The sequence below is a fragment of the Haliotis rufescens genome, unplaced genomic scaffold (genome assembly GCF_023055435.1).
Source record: "Haliotis rufescens isolate VD_foot unplaced genomic scaffold, xgHalRufe1.0.p SCAF_6, whole genome shotgun sequence".
In the NCBI taxonomy this organism is placed as follows: Eukaryota; Metazoa; Mollusca; class Gastropoda; order Lepetellida; family Haliotidae; genus Haliotis; species Haliotis rufescens.
The window spans coordinates 41,209,915-41,229,305 of NW_025964334.1; the positions used below are offsets into that span (position 1 = coordinate 41,209,915).

The following is a 19,391-nucleotide window of genomic DNA, read 5'->3' on the forward strand; positions in this document are numbered from 1 at the left end:
ATCTGAGACCATAGAGGCACCATCAGAGGTGCCGAGGGTGTCACTGAGGGAGGAGGTGCCAGTGTGCTGGAGGCGCTGAGAGCGTTGTAGAAACGATGGAGGACAGAGTACAATTGACAAGGTGCTGCGCACCAAAGTATAATCCGCATTCAGTTCTAGGGTATTCATTATTTTGGAGAAAACATTTTGTTGGATATTATGCGCTGAATAAGAATACACTGTTCCCCTATCACGAATGGGTGATAAGAAACTTGGTCAGAACAAATTTGAAATAAAAAAACACCAGACATATTGATTTACCATTTAAATTGCATTTCTGTTCTGCTAGGCAATGTTTTACATGCAGAGATTAAGATTACCTTGTGTATTTTTCTCGTAAACTAAGCAATCAGCTGTAGACACGTTTTCTTGGAATCTACCGGTGATTCGGTTAAAATTACCCAATGATATAACTTGAAAGGATTTTGATGCAAGGTTCGGGAAAATTTGAATCTGAAATTATTATTTTTATCAGAAATGATGTATTCCAATATCGTGTTATTTTAGTTGCAGCTTTTACAATATATATTTAAAATAATAATAACCATAAGCTTATCCCTATAGCCAGATATTTTTTTTTCACATGGAACAGTTTGACCAGTCACTGTCGAGGCTCCCGCGAACTATATGTTGACATACAATCGTCAAACTACAACAGTGTGCAGGAAAATACGGTAAATACGGTAATCCCGGTAGTCGGAGGGATCCCGCCTGATAAAGAAATGGTCATGGCTGGTAGGCTCGGACAAATATGACATCTTTCTTTGTCGACGTTTCTGGGCCTGCTGTGTTCGGTTTTTTTGTGATACCTAGAGGTATTTCAAGAAGGCTGTAGGGGAAAGTGGCAGTCACGAAACATACGTGACACACAATGAATTCAAAATGGCCAATTGGGAACAACACTATGCCTGATATTTACCGTGGCAAACACCACCTACAGGCATAAAATATTAATGCTTAGGCAGAAATCATAAGATATACATATGAAGACACAAACCCTTAATTAGCAGAATAAAAATTACAATGAGCAATAGAGTTGCAAAACCATGCAAGGTATTCAATGGATTAGGCTGAGATCTCAAACAGGTGCCTATTCTCAAGAGTAATGTGCTGATCAGTGACGTCACCCCTTCCATGGTCACATGGGAGCTGTGTGATAGGATTAGCCACAAAACAAGTTGGAACAACTTCTTCAGCCAGAACTCACACAGCTCTTTCTCTGTCAAGAACAAGCAGTAAATGCATGAAGGAGTAATGCAGGATAAGTTAAAAAACTTTAACCTATAACGGTTTCAAGTAACTAGCCCCAATTGTAACAAAAATATGCAAAAGTTACTATAAATACGGCCTCCAATTATGGAGAACCTTATAAAGTTAAAGTTCACAATAATGGATAGTTAGCATAATATAAGAATAGTACTCCACTATAACCGTGGATATAGAGCTAAAGATATTTACCCCTAGCCAGCCATAAGATAAAGAAGGATATTTGCGAAGGACCGCGACACATTAGCAATCCAAAATGGTGGAATGGAACAACGGTGACTGTGTGTGAAAAACTATGACACACTGTCACCTTCACGTGCTAATAATACATATCATGGCATATAAAATTCACCAAACCAGATACCACCCATCACAGGGGGAAGGACTCGGTTTTTTTATAGAAGTGTTGAAGGTCACAGGGACAGCAAACAGCGAAAATTGAGGACCAATTAGCAGCACATGTATTCTGTATGGTGACCAACAATGATATGAAGAAATCAGTCGTCTACCACTTACGGTATGACATGGCTAGTGATTGCAGGTGGGTCCTGCTTCAGAATGCAACAACACTTTTTTTTCCTCAGCAGTATCAATCATAGCTTCACTTTGTCAAAGGTAAACAGTGCATTAAGGAGTAATGCAAGATAAGTTAAAGCATTGTGATATTTATCAGCAGCCTCCTTACATGAGAAGAAAAATCATTCGCTTTAACAGTTTCAGAATGTTTATATCTCAAGGCAAAATAATAACAAAAAATAATTTTGCATATGGCATATGTGTGGTTCCTTACCACTTCAATACTGACCAGTTTTTCAGGTTGTCACATGGGACCTATCATTACACAAGGTATCAACAAATTGATATAGGCTACAAATTTAAATGTTTTAAAACTATCGATATTTGTTGAATTTATAGTCTTGAAACCAGTTCCACTGACAGATTCCAAATGGTTTCATTAATATTGATCACTAAATGACTTCTAACTTCTGTCAAGCCATGCCATCAAGACCAATTGCGCTGTTACCACACTTGTTTTGTTTCGTATTCTTAGGAACTATCAAATTATTGAATATAATCAATTGCTAAAATCACCATCTTGAAACCAATCCCTTACCACTTCAGTCATTTCAATGAAAGTAAAAACATTAAAGAAAGCATGCAACACTGGAGGGACGACGGTAAGATGTCCTGTGCAAAATCCAATGAAATAACGAAAATGCAGCATATGCTGCTCAGTGGAAGTAGGCCAAAGTGACCGGCCACTGACATCATGAGATTGTCATCGCTTTGCCATACATACATATTCAATTGATATAACCACTAAATACATGATATTTATGATTTTCTGCAGAAAAGGGCATTTTAGTGAAAATGGGAAACATTCTTTTATAAATGACCTCTGTGAAGTTTCATTGATGTACAGTTTCGTAAATGCTTCTTGATGTATCCCTTAAATTAATTTTTCTTAAATCTATAACCTCCAGGATGACTTTGACATGACTGGTCAATGTGTAAACAAAAAAGTGACCTCATATGGAGGGGACTCAAAATTTAATTAGATCCAGACGACATATTTAGCAAATACATTAGGAGCCTCGCTTAACACGGAGCTGCTTAATAACTTTCAGAAACATCAGCATCATACCAGATTGTTGATCTGATCCAGGAGGTTGTTGACATCCTGACTGTACATGAGTCCAATGTGAGACTTGCCCAGCAGACGCCGTACCTTCTTCTTCACCTCAGTCTTGTGAACATTCATCATCACCATGAAGCCCACCAAGTTGTACAACATATGGGCCAACAGACGGTCCTCATCATGTTCCAGACGTTTCCGCTCCATGTCACCAAGAGACCGATACCTGAGGAGCAGTGGTCCAATAATTACTGTTGAGTGTTCGTAGTATATAATGCAGCAGTTTTGCATGCTTGATGAGAGTACGAATCCTATCGATAATTCCAATACTTTTCACTTACCGCTCTATCATCTCTGAGGGACGTTGGTCCATGCCAATGATGTCTCTCTCCTGTGCCACAGCATCTAGAAACAAGTCCTCCCAAAACTGCATCTGGTCAAACAATCGACTTCTACTTTTGCCTGCAACACATATCACATACTTTCAAGTCATGGTATAACCTAGATTTTATTTAAATATGACTTCCTTTGTACTACCATTTGCTATTGATATCGACAAGCCTAAAACAAATGTAATTCTAGAAATAAGATGTGATTGGATTTACAATAACATGCACCAACCTAGCAAGCCTTCAAACAGGTATGTTTTGTAGAATTCCGGGTTCTGTGGACAGCTTGTGTTGATCATCTTGCCTTCACTGTAGCGAAATCCTGTACTGAGATTGCTCTTGGAGCTCCAAACACTTGGAGAACGGTTCCTCTTGCTGTGACGTGCAGACTGCTGCAATGTTAAGTGAGTGAATGAGTTTGGCTTCATGCCTCATTGAGCAATATCCCATTAATGTAAAGGCATGTCATCTTAATGTATTGGAAAGCCAGAAGAGTTACCACTTCGGAGAAATCCATGATATGAGTCTGGCAGGCCTTCAGAGGGCAAATTCTTCAAAAAGTGCCCTCCAGCTCCAGTCATCAGAAAATTATAAGCCACTTCTGGTTAGATCATATCACAGCTAGTTTAGGAAAGTGTCTGTTTTAATGCAAAACATAAAATTCCCATGCCTCTCCTTTTTGCAAATGATATTACAAAGTGAGGACTGTAAAAATCATGTTCCTAGGGTATGTGCAAGAGGATTATATTGTCTCTCATCATGGTGATAGTTGGGTATTTGGGGGGAAATCAAACAATCGTTTCCATAATCCTGATTTTGTAATCAGAATTTCAACATAAGTCCTCTTCATTGTAAACTGGCCATAATAAGTTGAGCAAGCAATAACATAGAGCTGTTAAGAACCCTGTCGCATGCGCAAAGTGGGAAACCTCCGCAAGCCAGAAACCTCACTTCTTTCCAAACATTAGCCAGCTAGAATGGGGATAATTGGGGAGGTGGGAGGGATTACTACTGACGTTTTGTTTGTTTCTTGTTTAACGCTGCACTAAGCAATATTCCACCTATTTGATGGCTGTCTGTAGACAATCAAGTCTGGGCCACATAATCCAGTGATTGACATCATGAGCATCGAATTTCGCAAAGTGATGCAATGACATGCATCATATCCAAGTCTGCGAGCCTGACCACAAAGTCCCATTAGTCAACTCTTACAACGACTCATCCTAAAGAAAAACACACAAGCTTTCTTTTCAATTTGCCTTTAAAAAAATCATGACAGAAGCAAATTGTTTTGTTTATGTTTTTGTTTTGAAAACTGAATCTGGCATGTAACTTCAGACTCAGAAATTATTTCATGGATGGTTAAAAAACACCCAGAACCGTCGATGTACTTTCCTTTAGGAGCAGCAAGAAACCTAATGATTAGGACTGTACTTATTATCTGATTTCTCAGCTTCTGATTGAACGAAAAAAACTAGGTAAGCAGCAATATGCCATTACTTAGCAGTAAGTAGACACAAGTAGACGTATATCAATCCCTATTTCATTCTTGGATTATTCAGGTGACTAAAGGTTTTGATGTTAAAAGTAGTCCTTGTGAAATTGGCCTACAAACTCAACTAATCATAAGCAAGAATAAACAATTTCTACTTCACAGGGCTGCTTGAGAGTAAGTTGACTGACCAACATAGTAAGTATGTGGCAGACAACAAAAACAGATAATGAACGGATTACAAAACTCTTATTTTTAACAAGTGCAATGACAACATTTTTCAACTTTATTATTTCAACATCAAAACATTCTTCATTATTAAGTCAAACATTAAAGTGCAAAGGCCAAATCAAGATCAAACTTTAAAAGAATGGAGCACTGCTAACAAAACAAAAATGGCTGAATATTGGCCATGAAGACAAAATTTGATTAGAACCTGTCATCATTGGTGGGAAAAAGCATGTGAAGTGTTAGACTGATTGGTTCAGTGGTTTCTAAGGAGAGTATGTTCACCAAGCCAAGCATGCATTTGAGAGAATTAAGGAGCACAATCAAAGGGAAAGGTCAGATCAGGGTAAAAATATATCTCCCCATCCCCCACCAAAGACAGAAACATCTAATAACAGTCACCAAAAAGTTTTTAAATATTGCTGCCTCCCTAACAAATTCATCATCATCATCATCATCATAGAACCCTTGGCCCACCTAAAAGAAATCCTAGGTTGATCACCGACTTTTTATACCCCATATCCCTTTTGTAACACAGTGATGAGCTAATCAATATTTCAGAAGAAAAACGTTTGATAATGTTTTCATTAATCGTTTAGTAATTCAATTAAAGTTTTCTACACATTGGCTTCCATACATTCATGTCCTTACCCCAGTTGAGCCCTCCATCTCACTGTCAGACAAGGTTCCCCTGATAGAGTGATGATTGATTCGACTCCTTTTTCGGTTCTCATCATTGTTGTCTGAGCTGGTGCTGACCAGAGTGCTAGCCTCTGATATTTCGGAGTCCATGCTGTTAAACTTATCTAGTCTGCTGGTCTTAATCAACTCTTTGTTCTTGACAAGTTCGTGCATCATGTCCTCCCCTTCTCTGGAAGAGCTTGTGTCTGTCACAATGATATCACACGTTTGGGCCTGTGGTTTGCCAATATTCCTGTTCATGTCTGTCATCTGTGGGCTGAGGCCTGTTTGTCTGGCAATCCCTCCATTACTTCCTCCAACTCCAGAGTTTTCCGAGTGGCCACTGCTGTCTGACATCACAGGGATCTCTATGTTCTCAAACTCATCGCCATTTACAATCACGGGAGAACCTACACAAACATGACATATTTATACATGGGTAAGATAACACACCATATGAAATAAATTCAAATCACGGCAAAAAAGGTTACTGCACAAATATACAAATAAAACCAGATAATCTAATTAAGTGTTTCTTAGGCACTGCCACATGCTACAAAACTGGCTTTTGTCATAAATTGGGCACAATGATCAAAACAGACGTGCCATGTCAGTACTGAACCACATCCTTCATTTTCAAAGACCAGCCTTGTGGGTTTGTTGTTGTCACATCCGCAAATTGATCTTCTCTAACTAATGAAACTTCACATGCATTCCCAAACTCGGCTTTGTCATTTGGAGAATCCGATTGGAAACTCTTGGACAGACAAGAAGCAGCAAACTCCCCAATGCTTCAAAACATTCCCATCAGAAAGATGTACCAACTATTTTGTCTGAACCAATCAGGGTGACAGCTGATTGCAAATGCAGTACAGCTTTGTCCAATGCCTCTAGTTACACTAATATTATGCACTTTCAGTTTAATGACATCACTATCATGAGACTTTAGTTACCTTCATAAAAAACTAATATGCAGTTCCAGTTTATTGACCTTGTTTAAGCTCTTACAAATATTTCGTACAAGGACAGGGCTGGTTCAGAACACAAAGAAGCAAAACTACCTTAAGAATGACCAATCCAGTGACGTTTACCTTCAATGTTCAGAATCTTGCTCAAGGCAATCTTAACACCACCCTTTGACCCTTGATATTACATATAGAGGTTATAACGTGAGTCTGTTTGGGGATGGTAGATATCCTGCATTAGGAATAAACATTGTATTTAGCGAGCCTCGGCGAGCTAAATACGTAGTGTTTATTCCTAATACAGGAGGATATTTACCATCCCCAAACATACAAGCGTGATAACCTCTATCATATAATGTCATTCTTTAATTCTGTGCTTGAAAAATCGCTTTCCCTCTCTCACAAACATTACTGAAACATTGCGAGTTTTCCTGGAATGCGCGCATTAATATTTATTATGTCACAGGGTAAGTGATGTGTCAGTCGGACAGTGACAGAAGCCAATATAGTTCCAACTGAAATCTGTTTTTACTTGCCTTTCGCGGCAATCCATCGATCTGTCCACTACAGTACCTGCCCTTTGTCAAAGAGAAGCTACTCTAACCCTAGTCTATGAGACGTCACGGCCACGTTTAGACATTGTTGACAGTTGGCCTGTCCTGCCATAACTTTAAGTGCAGTCAGATGTACACACACCGACAAAACAAAACAAGGTAACAATTCAAACATATTCCCACCAAATCAAACTATTTTAATTTGTGGAAAAGGTTTCAAGCCACAGAGGTCGACAAGCACAGATATGGCTAATGATCCCACTTGGCTAGGCCTAGTGCCCTCGCAAAATTGTTTCGAAATTTATATCTCCAAAGTTGCCAAAACTTATAAAATGCCTTAGCTACGTCACAGTTGGATACTGATTTTCACTGATTAGACTGTTTTTTTGATAATGATAGCAATTATCCCTTTAGTTTATCCAGATTCCCAATGGTTAATTCTGACTCGATCTCCGAATGACAAGGGGGACGCCATGTTTGTTTATAAACACTGAAAGTAGTCCCTACTTGACCTTTGATATTTGCATCTCTATCCGCATATGACCCCAACGGATATCATTTTTAACCATTGGCTTTATCCTGCTGAGAAACCTACCCATAATATGATAAATTAATTTATCAGAAATATTTCCCAGGACTATAATGGAGATACTGTATGCATGATATGATATGAGATCCCTAAATGTCCCTGTGCTGCATGGTTTAAAAAATAAACCATAAAACCATAAAGCTTTCCCATTTACATTGGGCTGATACTAATTCAGGGATCATCAGCTTTATTGGTCCAGTGGTTTCTGAGGAGAAAATGTTTACACATGAAGGCCAGGCACTGTAGCTCACCTGGATATGTAGTCATCAGTTTGAAAGATCAACAAAGTCAGCAGATTCCTTATGTTAATAAACTTGTCAGAAACAATTTATTATCAAGTTTATTTACAACTGTAACAAATGTTATATTTGGGGTAACACTTTCTTTGTAAAGTACAAATTCTAGTACTTCGGAAGCCTCAGTGGCTGAGTGGGTTAGATCACTGACTTTGTGTGCTGGCGAATCCTGGATGGGACTCAATCCAAAAGCACTAGAATTTGAATTTTATGAAGGAAAAGTGTCATCCTAAATCTAACATTTGTTACATTTGACCACATTCTAAATGGCATTGTGTATTCATTTATTCATAAACTACTGCAATGCAAAATTGGAAATTCTGCAATAAATTGTATATCTATATACTTATCCTATATCACATAATGCAATTGTCCTCTTCCTTCTTTCAATCTTGGCGTGGAAACGCCCTTGAACAAAGTTTCCAAATTAAAAAATCATCATAACAAAAAGAATGGGTCACGCACTGTAATCCCTTGATATCGACCAAGCCAAACTGACCGCCTGACACAGATCTCTTTAAGAAAGAGAAAAGCTGAGATTATATTTAAAAATACAAATTGACTAAAAATTCTTGAATAAATAATTATGCTTCAGGCCCTTGGGGGAAAAAAAGAAATTGCCCGCTACAACTTGTACAAAAAAACAATTCAGGCTCACAGTTTCAAAATTCAAAATACCAGACATCCACCAGAATATCAAATGGTAGGTCCTAACAGTAAGATGTACATGAGGAAGCTGGTGCTAAATGTTACACAGTTTAGTATAAAAAATACAAAAAACTTGTGAGTGGGTAAATCACTATAAAAAAGTGCGAAAACTACTTTACATTACTGGGGCACAACACTATGATAACTTGTTATGTGTCTTCAAATAGGAAATCGTTTTAAGAAAGGAATGGTGAACAGCCGATCTGGTTGGCCCGGAAGTTGATTCTTCACAATGAAGTCCCAAAGAGGTTACACCTTCCTATGGCGCAGCCTCTCAAACCCATCTTCCCGAGGCAAGTGAGTTAACTGACTATAAAAGTCCAGTTTCCACCCTTGCCGAACTAGGCTGGTATTATGGAGTTACATTTCGGCTGGACTAACGAGTCTATGCATAGTCCAATCAAAATCGCGCACCGAAATCGAAATCCGGTTCGTAAAGCGTCATGCAGATTTCGGTCGACTGCAGGATTTGCAAAGCATGTGCACCGCTAACTCGTTGTCAACAGATATTTTCTAAATCTTTTCATGTTTTTAATCAAGGTGCTCACGTGATTTGATGCACTTCACGATGTAAGACTCGTTTTACACAATATAGATCTTGATTATCGATCAGATCGTCTTGATTGGGCGCCACCGTTTTGTTTGAAACAAATGCAAGTGATACGAGAGGTTGAATCTGATTGGTCAAAAGGAGAGGCATAGAAAGGACATAACTCGTAATAGCCACTGGTTGCGCTACGATCGAGCCCAGTAACTCCAACCAAGTTCGGCAAGGGTGGAAACTGGACTTTTAAAGTCAGTTAACTCTCTTGCCTCGGGAAGATGCTCAAACCGGACTCTGGTGATGCCATGAGCCTGTCACAAACTCGACCAGCTGCAGCAAGGGCCAGAAGAAAAAACATTTTCATGTGACATGTTCATAACTCTTTTCTTCAAAGTGTTCATAGGCTTTCAAAGTCAGATGGCATAGGATGGCATTGATGTCCCAAGTAGGAGGACGGAACTGGGATGATTGGTCAGCCAACATGTTGGATCAAATGAGAGCCGAGAAGTTCCTAGATCTTCGAGTCAGTAGTAGTGGCAATTAATGAGCTGAGTACCACATGATATGTAGCAAGTGGAACCTTTAAGCTGTAAATATTCTTCAAGTTGTTGGGCAGAAGTAGTTTTTTGTTTGTTTGTTTGTTGTTTAACACAGCACTCAGCAATATTCCAGCTATATGACGGCGGTCTGTAAATAATCGAGTCTAGACATGACAGTCCAGTGATTGACATCATGATCATCGATCCACACAATCGGGATACAATGACATGCATCAACCAAGTCAGCAAGCCTGACCACCTACTTTAAAAGGATATGCGATGTTGATCTACTGCACCAGGGTTAGAAATTGGCACTAGTCCTATAGTCCTTGCCAAACTGCCAAATAATAAAGGTATCCTAAGGACTAGTAGAATTTTGCCATTTTTAAAGGTTTTGCTATATGCTATCATTATAAGGACTAGTGGACTGAAACTGTTAGTTTCTACTGCTGTGCACGAATGTCAATCTGGAAGGTTGTCGACCAGGGTGGGACCACCTGGATGAGACAAACATCAAAGTTGAACTGTACATCGACATCAATCTTGAAGTCGCTCCCTTGGTGGCTAAATACTATAGTTATCAGACATAGATCTGTAGTCTGGATATGGTTTGTACCAATGTTGATCTGCATAACAGCCTGGTGATGCATAGGTGAAGAAGGGCATGTGACAATAGGGGAGGCGTATTAATCCCAGCAGTGAAGTTGATTTGCATAGTCACTATATCGATGTCGATCCCTGGATGAACGATTATAGGTATGTCAGTGTGCGTTAGAGTTGGAAGATCGAGATCAATCTTAGAGTCAATGGCAATCCGACCAGCCTGTAGAAGTAGATCGTTCCCGCCCTCGAGTGAAGGGTTGATCAGATGATTGATATCTATCTGTCAAATTGGAGTGATCGTCTTCTGTATGATATTGAAACTGTTGGTGTTTATATCATATTAGACTTCTGAGGCGGATCCTTAGAATGTTGATCCCTGAATCCCATGTGGTCACATTGTTAGCTGCAATGAGTCAGTTTACATACACCCTCTAGAAGAAAAATCAATTCTCTACTATTCAAAACACTTCCACACAGGTTGGTGACAAGAAAAAGAATAAGACAGGTTGTCAGTTTGGCTTGGTTGATATGCACAGGATTACAGTGCATAACCCATTTGTCTGGATAGGGATCATGTGTTTGGGTGTAATGTTTTTTGAAGCTGGAAACATTGTTCAAGGGCGTTTCCACACCAATATCGAAAGAAAAAGAAATGCATAGTGTGAGATAGGATCAGCTTAAAAATTGATCTCTTTTTAAAAATGATTCAACATTAACTATTCAACTGATAAAAAAAAGACAAGTACAAAATTAGTGCAGGAATTATTGGTCGTACAATCAATCAATCGATCGATCTGGAAATGTAAAACGATTATTGATCTGCTGGAAAGTATAATCTACAACAAAACATCATGAAATAAATAATTAAATCAAGACAGCAATTACTTAGTTCAACTCGAACATTCCACATGAATTCGGTTATACACAAATAAGAACAATTAATAACTTGTTCCTGTGAGAGGTCATAATTGTGCTTTTGTTACAACCACTGACTCGCTACAGCACTAAGTGTCTCTGATAACCTTGTTTGATGCCAAGCTGGTCTTGCCTGTCTTTACATACTTTGTAAAATAAATGTTTATGTTGTAGATATAATAATTGTATTATTTCAAGTGAATGTTATCTATTATGTTGATCAGTTGATGTGACTCAATTTGAACCTGGGTAACCAGCCTGGGAACTTTGCTTTCTTGAACCCACTTAATCGTAGAGTGTTAGGTTATCAATTGACATATTGATTTTTTATGGAGAAAGTAGATCGATCTAAGTGACCTGGCTATCGATATGAATATGCAAAGTGATAGCGAGCACTATACAAAACACAACATAATTTCCAATGCTATTTTATAGTAATCTACATGTCCTACATCATGTATTAAGGATTAGATTTTATTACCACTCATTCATAACAGTAGTGTTAAAGCTGTAGAAATCAAAGTTAATCAACATCTGAAAGCAGCCTTTAATACAAAGAAAGATAATGTAATATGCAAGAGTAAGAAAATCACAGCATAAACCCATGGCCAAGAGACATAAAGCACACGATGCATGATGACTTCAGCAAAGCTAGCTGGAGCTGTTGGGCTGCACGGACCTGACTCAGTGCTGGTGCTGGTACTAGAGGACGACTGGTCAGAAATGCAGGCGGCACTGATTGGCTGTGACTGGTCTCGCTCTCGCTCTGCCCACCAGCCTGTGCTGTCCTGTCGGTTGGGGGACAGTGGGGGTTGGCGAGGGGACGGGTTCAGGCCTAAATGTACACAGATAGAGGATGCAGCCAGTCACCACAAAACAAACACAAGCTAGACACATTCTGCTGTGTTTGTTAGAAACTTAAGTGTTGGGAATTTCATTTTTCTTAAGTGGAAACCAATAAGGGCATCAAATAATTTAGTATAGTTCTTTTTTTAAAAGAAAGAAAAATAATTTTTTGATAATGTCAGAAATTCAAATAGTTATTGATAAACACCTTGTTGGAAATTACATATTCTGTACATTCTAATTCACAGCAGGATGTGACTAATCATTGTCAAGACATCTGCATGAATATCAAGAAACACAATGCAAATCTGTGCTGCAAAAGACTCCTGTCCCTCTTCATTTATGTGCTTTAATTAATTCATGCTCATATATTGAATAGTACAGGTACACCACAATGTAAGCACCAGTGTTTCCTTTCAAGGAAAAACTTGTTGGAAAAAAGCTAAAACAATACAGGTAACAGTATTTTTACCAATACAATGTCTTGTAAAAGGGTATAAAATGATCTTGTTGATGATGGTGAATACTGATGCAGCAATACAAGCTTACCAGCCACTTACAACAGGAAGAGGTCTTGACAGGTGAGATTATTTGTTTAAGTAATTAGTTATAATGTTTATAGTCAAGTGGAAGCTCCAGTGGAAGGACACATGAAAGGACATGAAAGGACATGAAAGCAATGCGAAGTTGATCATGAAACATGATGCCTGACTATGAACAATGGATCATGGTGAGTGTACCTTCTACCATAAAAATAATAATGTACATAGAACTTCTACTTACTGGTGGTAGCAGGCATATGGTCTGTATCTGTGAGACTTTGGTTGTCTGTCCTCTGGGCATCATCTCCCTTGGATGAAAGACTCTCATGACTTCCATGCAGGGATGACACCTAAACAGTATCATCATTTATGAACTCTACATGGCTTGATAGTAACTTTAGCAAAGGAATTGGTACATTCTTTTACATATTTGCCTGAAGCCTAAATTTAGCTAAATAATTGTTACAGCTTTTATGTACAAGACAAAATGCTAAAAGAGATTCTGAAAGGCAATGGGGTACATGTGTTGTGGGCATTGAGAGATAGAGTATATATTCAATGGTGGGTTGACAAATATTTCATCGAATGGTGAGAATAGACTTGATATTTGCATGAGTGGTGTATTATAAACACACCAATTGATGACATAAATAGAGTATTTAAAAAACCGCTGTTAAAAGATTCCATTTATAATCTTGAGAGAATTTAAGAACATGGTCGAAACAAGTTTTAAAAAATGCCATTTTGCATAAAATGGAACGGGAGTTGAATCCCACCACTTACTAAACAAATATCAAATTTCATTACATTTTGAAAAAAGCTTGGCAGAATAATGGCCAAAATAATTTCCAGCTGTATCAGGTGTGTCGGAAACATAGTTTGACTAGAAAAACAGTAGTACGTGAAAGTCAAAGGTTACAGCTGGATCAAAGGTTGCAGCTGGATTAAAAGTCAAAGAATGGTCTGTCGTGTAATGTTTAGAAAACCACAAACTAGCTGCATATCAAATTTCATAATGACCGAGGAATGGCCAAACATGACATGGCAGCCATGTTTGAAATAAGAAAATTCAGTCAGCATTCCTTAAAGACACTCCAGCAAGGATTATTCATACAAGGTATCAACTCCAAAAGCCATCTAGTATAAATGTGGAAAATGCAAAAGTTCATGACAGACGGATAACCAGACAAACAACAGACAATGCACCATGTTATGAGCTCACTTGGCTTTCAGTCATGTGGAGCTAAAACAATGGCCAATCAATAACCATTAATATGTGTACTGAATGTCAAAGATTTTAGATGGATCAACAATCAAAATATGCAAACAAAAACATACTACATTTTAATCCTCTAGAATAAATTCACCAGGTTTAGCAAAGTCAGATTTCCACATCTTCACAAAAACGAAAGAACTGTCTGGCAAGCATTATTCAAAGAGAGAACCTCATTTCTGCTGTGGAAGACTTTTTACACCACCAGGAGGATGCCATCTACACCAGTGGCATCCAGGCACTCAAGCAGAAATGTGTGAACCTGAGAGTCGATTATGTTGCAAAATAATTAGCAACCAACTCCATCAATGCAGTCCATCATGCTTAGCCCCAGAGCTTTCCAGTCACCCTTTGTTGCACGCCGTCAGTGACAGCGAGTAATTTAGAGTTACCCTCCTTGTATACATGAACATTGCAGGCCTCATCATTCAAGAAGTTTCTGGATGGAAGAGTTTATAAAAGGCTTGCCCAGTGCAGTGTGGATGCCTATTTGTAAACAGTGAATATCTGCCAGCTTCAAACACTGCTCCGGATTCAAGATTGGAGACAGGACTGTTTCAAGACATGCAACAGTGACAAAATTCATGAGTGCACTTACATTTATTATAGGGCCTATTACTTTTTGCTCATGCGACTTATTTGACCCAATGCACTGCCATTTTTATTGTAAACCTACAACTGTGTGTTTCAAAAATATTTACTGATTATTCATTGATTTTGTGTGGTCATTTACTGATTACACAATTCAATTCTGTGCAAACAGTTTTCTGTCTTAACCTCTGCATTACAATTTGGAAATCACCTCATAACATAATTCATTCTGTAATATATATCCACAAGCATTAATGAAGCACCACCTGATTCAAACTCAGATAATGATAATGACAAACAATGGAATCCTAACTGGATAGCATGTTTTATAAATAAGACTACACATACATGGACACCATCATCAACAGCAGTCATGTTTTAATGTAGCACATACCGGTATCTGAAAAAGTGGGAGGTGCTTAATTAATTCTCCTGTGTACATATTCAAGAAACATTAGATATGTGCATGAATGCATGTCTATACTGTCAATATGCATGTCAATACCATTACCAAACATGTCAACCTGTGCAGTCCTTGGTTAGAATAGGTCGTCATCAACCAATGCTTGCCGTAAGAGGTGACTATGCATGTCGTAAGATGCGACTAACATGATAGGGTGGTCAGGCTCACTGACTTGGTTGATGCATGTCATCGTATCCCAAATGCATGGATTGATGCTCATGATGTCAATCACTGGATTGTCTGGTCCAGGCTCGGTCCCGTCAGTCGCCTCTTACGCCTATTACGGCAAGCATGGGTTGCTGAAGACCTATTCTACCCCAGATCTTCATGGGTCACAAAAGTTAATGATGAACTGACAATGGACAACACGCCACAACATAACCTTACTTGACTTAAAGTCAGGTGAACTAACAGTGGGTAATTAAACATTTTGGGGCTGGTTGCCAACTGACTAAGTAGAAAAAGGAGTCAACCATACAATTAAATTTGAAAAAACATGTTCAGGAACACACAAACAACTGGGACAACTGCCAGTACCTCTTCAAGGCATAATGTGTCAGTGTCATTTCAACATTATATCTTTATTGTCACTCAGCAGAGATATATATACTAAATGTGTAACACCAATTCCTGTGAAAGCGAGTCGGATACCAGAACTATTTCACAAATTTCATAAAATTGGTACTTCACAGGAGCAAGTTAAGTATTATATTTATTACTTGCCATTAAGAACTTTAAAAAAAATTCACTTGTCAGTGAAAAGGCAGACATCTACGCGATCCACAGCATAATCCAATTTTAAGTAAAACAGAAAAATACTTCAAACACGTCAAAAGTTGACATGTATTAATGTTACACCATACAACGCCCCACCTTTAGAGTTCAGGGGTTCGTTCCACATATCTATAGTATTGCTAACGTTTTTTGTAACTCTGATTCTATTACTTAGACTTACGACTGTCATTGCCCTACAATCGCCTTGTGGCACGGGGAGCCCTCTGCATCACAAAGTCAACAATCACATCACAATACCCTATGACTTAATTTGTTGAATTTTGTTTCAAGATGCACAGGTGAAAGAATGCCCTGAAAAGTCAGCCGAGCGAAAGGGTTGCTGGATTCATCTGGTTTGCATAAGCTCCTCTCAGTAATCTATCATCTCTACACACAATGTCGTTGAATAAGCCCAGGGATTTTGGGGAGTTTTCAATATTTGTTGAAACTTGTTCCCGCAGTGCATAAGCATGCACTTTGGTATTACACAATGTGTAATACTACCTGATGTTTATTAAACAGGTGATCTCTTCACAGGTGAGCAATAAAGGGGAAAGTTTACTAATAGATTCGATTATTTCACTGCCAATCATAAAATAAAACCACTTATTGTTCCCTGCTTATGAGGCAGTATATATATTGATGAAGCAAATGCTATCTTATAAAGCAAATGCTATCTTATAATGTTGGCTTGATATGTGAGAGGGTCATTAAACCTACATCTGGTGTGAGGCTGGTGTCACTGCGATTACTGCTGGTGACCTCTCGGGCCCAGTAGTGCGTGTGTAGGATCTCCATCACCATGAAAGCACTTGCCATTCCACCAAGGCCATGGTTCTGAAATGTGTGCTCCAGACCATGGACAATTGCCTTCGTCATTGCCAGCATGCCTTTGAACACATTCTTTGTAATACACTGTGAACAGGAAAAAAAGAGAGACATTTGGTTCTGTTAAAGTTGTGTTTTTACTACATCACAGGCAGTAATATTAATTATCAAAGTCATTGTGATGCCTAGTCATTTCTCATTTCCCGTTTCTTCTGAATATAACAAGAGTCATCCGAAGATGACATATCCCCCCAACGTGGCATGTCGGTAAACTGTGTGTACCTTCAAATGTATTTAGATTGGCAAGGAAATCATTTTCCTTGATGGCAAAACTAGAAATATAATGAAGGTTATTAAATATTGGTTCATGTAGCTCACTTTCTGATGATCTCATGAAATTGTAATAACAATAACTTCGCAGATTCGCATATGAATAGCTCTGGAGTAGCCTCATGACACAAAGGCATAAAGAGAATGTACTAGGTTATGTAGCTCACATCATATGTAGTATATGATATCGGTAAATAGTACACCTTAGAATTATATGTCAGGGGCTACAAATTAAAAAGATTAAAATCTATAAATAACAAAATGCACTACAAGTGAACATGACTGATATGTGCATAAAGTTTGGTGAATCTCTGTCGCATGATTTAGAAGATATGCTCCAGACAAGGACATTACCCTAAGTTCATCAATTTTCAATTTAAATTGAAAAAAGAAAAAACTTTTGAGAAGCTAAGTTGTATGGTTTAGGAGATATGGTCCGGACAAGAGCAGTACCCTCAAATTTCCTAAGTTCATCATATTTCCATGTAAACGACAAAAATATAAAATTCTAAAAATCTCTAAATAGCAAAAGGCACTTCTACTGAGCTTGATTGTTAAGTGTACCAAGTTTTAGGAAGCTAGGTTGTACGGTTTAGGAAACATGCTCCGGACAAGAGCAAACCCTCAAATTTCCTAAGTTCATCATATTTCCATGGAAATGACAAAAATAAAAAACTCTAAAAATCTCTAAATAGCAAAAGGCACTGCTACTGAGCCTGATTGGTAAGTGTACCAAGTTTTGTGAAGCTAGGTTGTACGGTTTAGGAGATATGCTCCGGACAAGAGCACTACCCTCAAATTTCTTTAGTTCATCATATTTCCATGGAAACGACAAAAATATAAAATTCTAAAAATCTCTAAATAGCAAAAGGCACTACTACTGAGCCTGATTGGTAAGTGTACCAAGTTTTGTGAAGCTAGGTTGTACAGTTTAGGAAATATGCTCCAGACAAACAATGATTAAAGACGGACAGATGGATGGACTGACAGACAGACAGACGGACATACTGATGGCTATATACCCCCGTCATTATGTCGGGGGGATAAAAAAAGGATGAAGTCACATATACCAAGTTTGGTGATTAAGATATTAATACCTTTAGATAACTGAAGCCTATACACTTTAGTGAGCAGAACCCTCTTGTATCACACTTAAAGCATAAACATGTCATAATATTTCCATTAACTAATAAGGACATAAATCTCAGAGTTTTGAAATTTGAGGAGGTCTAACTGCAGAATACATACCTCTATTTTTAATTTGTGTACCAGTTGGTTTGAAATAACCCCCCAGTAACAGATATAAATATTTTGAATGACAAACTCTCCACCCTGAACCTCGACATTTCTCAACTTGACCTACTTCCGTGAGAGAATATGGTTTTACGCCGCTTTTAGCAATATTCCAGCAATATCATGGCAGGGGACATCAGAAATGGGCTTCACACATTGTACCCATGTCAGAAATCGAACCCAGGTCTTCGACATGACAAGCAAACGTCAAATTGCATGAACCCAGATCTGTAATTATGTTCACTATTAAGGATGTGATTTACCCATTATGTGACCTGACCAATGGCTTGTGTGTGTTTTACTTGATTGTATGTGTTCTGAAATAGATTAGCAAGTGGTTTCTGAGAAGATGTTTACAGACAATGCTGATGCAAGCCATGACATTGGCTCACTTGACTGAAAGTCAGGTGAGCTAAAAAGTAAAAATATGAGGTAAATTAAGGTAGCACCATAGTTGGGATCATTCATGCAAAATTTCAGTGGCAATGTTGAAAATGTAAAACTTAAGAGGAACAGATGGACGGACAGCTTACCACAACATGAGTTCATTGTTTCAGTTGGGTGAAAAGGTAACATTTTCTGTTCAAAGATCAAGTGTTTTCCATCCCGCTAGATGCCGAAAATGCAGCATCACTAGATTAAGGAGGATTACCGGTAATGACAGCCATGACATAAGGTCTCTTCAAACGGTACAATAAACAAGCATTTGGAATGATGCATTTACAGCCAAACTTCGAATAATGTCAATTCCTTGTTATTTTTAAGGTGACCATGGTACTTACCACATCCTCAAGGTGATTTGCATCATCAGTAATCTTTTTGTCCAGGTTACGGTTGAGTCGACTGATGACAAAGTTCCTGTAGTTCTCATCTTCCATCAGCTTCTTCACACGGTTGAGTTTGAGCCATCCCATTCCCTGCCCATCCAGGATAAAATTGACCACCTCCTTTAAGAACTGCTGATTCTCACTAAGGGTACAGAAATAGTTGTTATCAGGATATGAGTC

The 19,391-nt window shown here is 38.4% G+C and overlaps 1 protein-coding gene across 7 annotated transcripts in view; it reads right to left on the minus strand.

Annotated features, from left to right (window-relative positions):
- The window catches only part of LOC124110751 (MAP kinase-activating death domain protein-like), a 194,843-nt gene that overhangs the window by 45,557 nt on the left and 129,895 nt on the right, over nucleotides 1-19,391 (minus strand). For 6 of the 7 annotated variants that reach the window (XR_006857326.1, XM_046470131.2, XM_046470132.1 and 3 more), the window contains exons 18-25: nucleotides 19,167-19,353; nucleotides 16,654-16,848; nucleotides 13,074-13,182; nucleotides 12,124-12,279; nucleotides 5,702-6,141; nucleotides 3,563-3,722; nucleotides 3,283-3,403; nucleotides 2,951-3,167 (exon numbers count right to left, since the gene is read on the minus strand). Coding sequence is in view for 6 of the 7 variants with exons in the window: in XM_046470131.2 (XP_046326087.1) it covers nucleotides 2,951-3,167; nucleotides 3,283-3,403; nucleotides 3,563-3,722; nucleotides 5,702-6,141; nucleotides 12,124-12,279; nucleotides 13,074-13,182; nucleotides 16,654-16,848; nucleotides 19,167-19,353 (1,585 nt within the window). In the remaining variant the exon portion in view is untranslated. The remainder of the gene's footprint in view (nucleotides 1-2,950; nucleotides 3,168-3,282; nucleotides 3,404-3,562; nucleotides 3,723-5,701; nucleotides 6,142-12,123; nucleotides 12,280-13,073; nucleotides 13,183-16,653; nucleotides 16,849-19,166; nucleotides 19,354-19,391) is intronic. The other variant, XM_046470133.1, reaches the window with a different exon arrangement.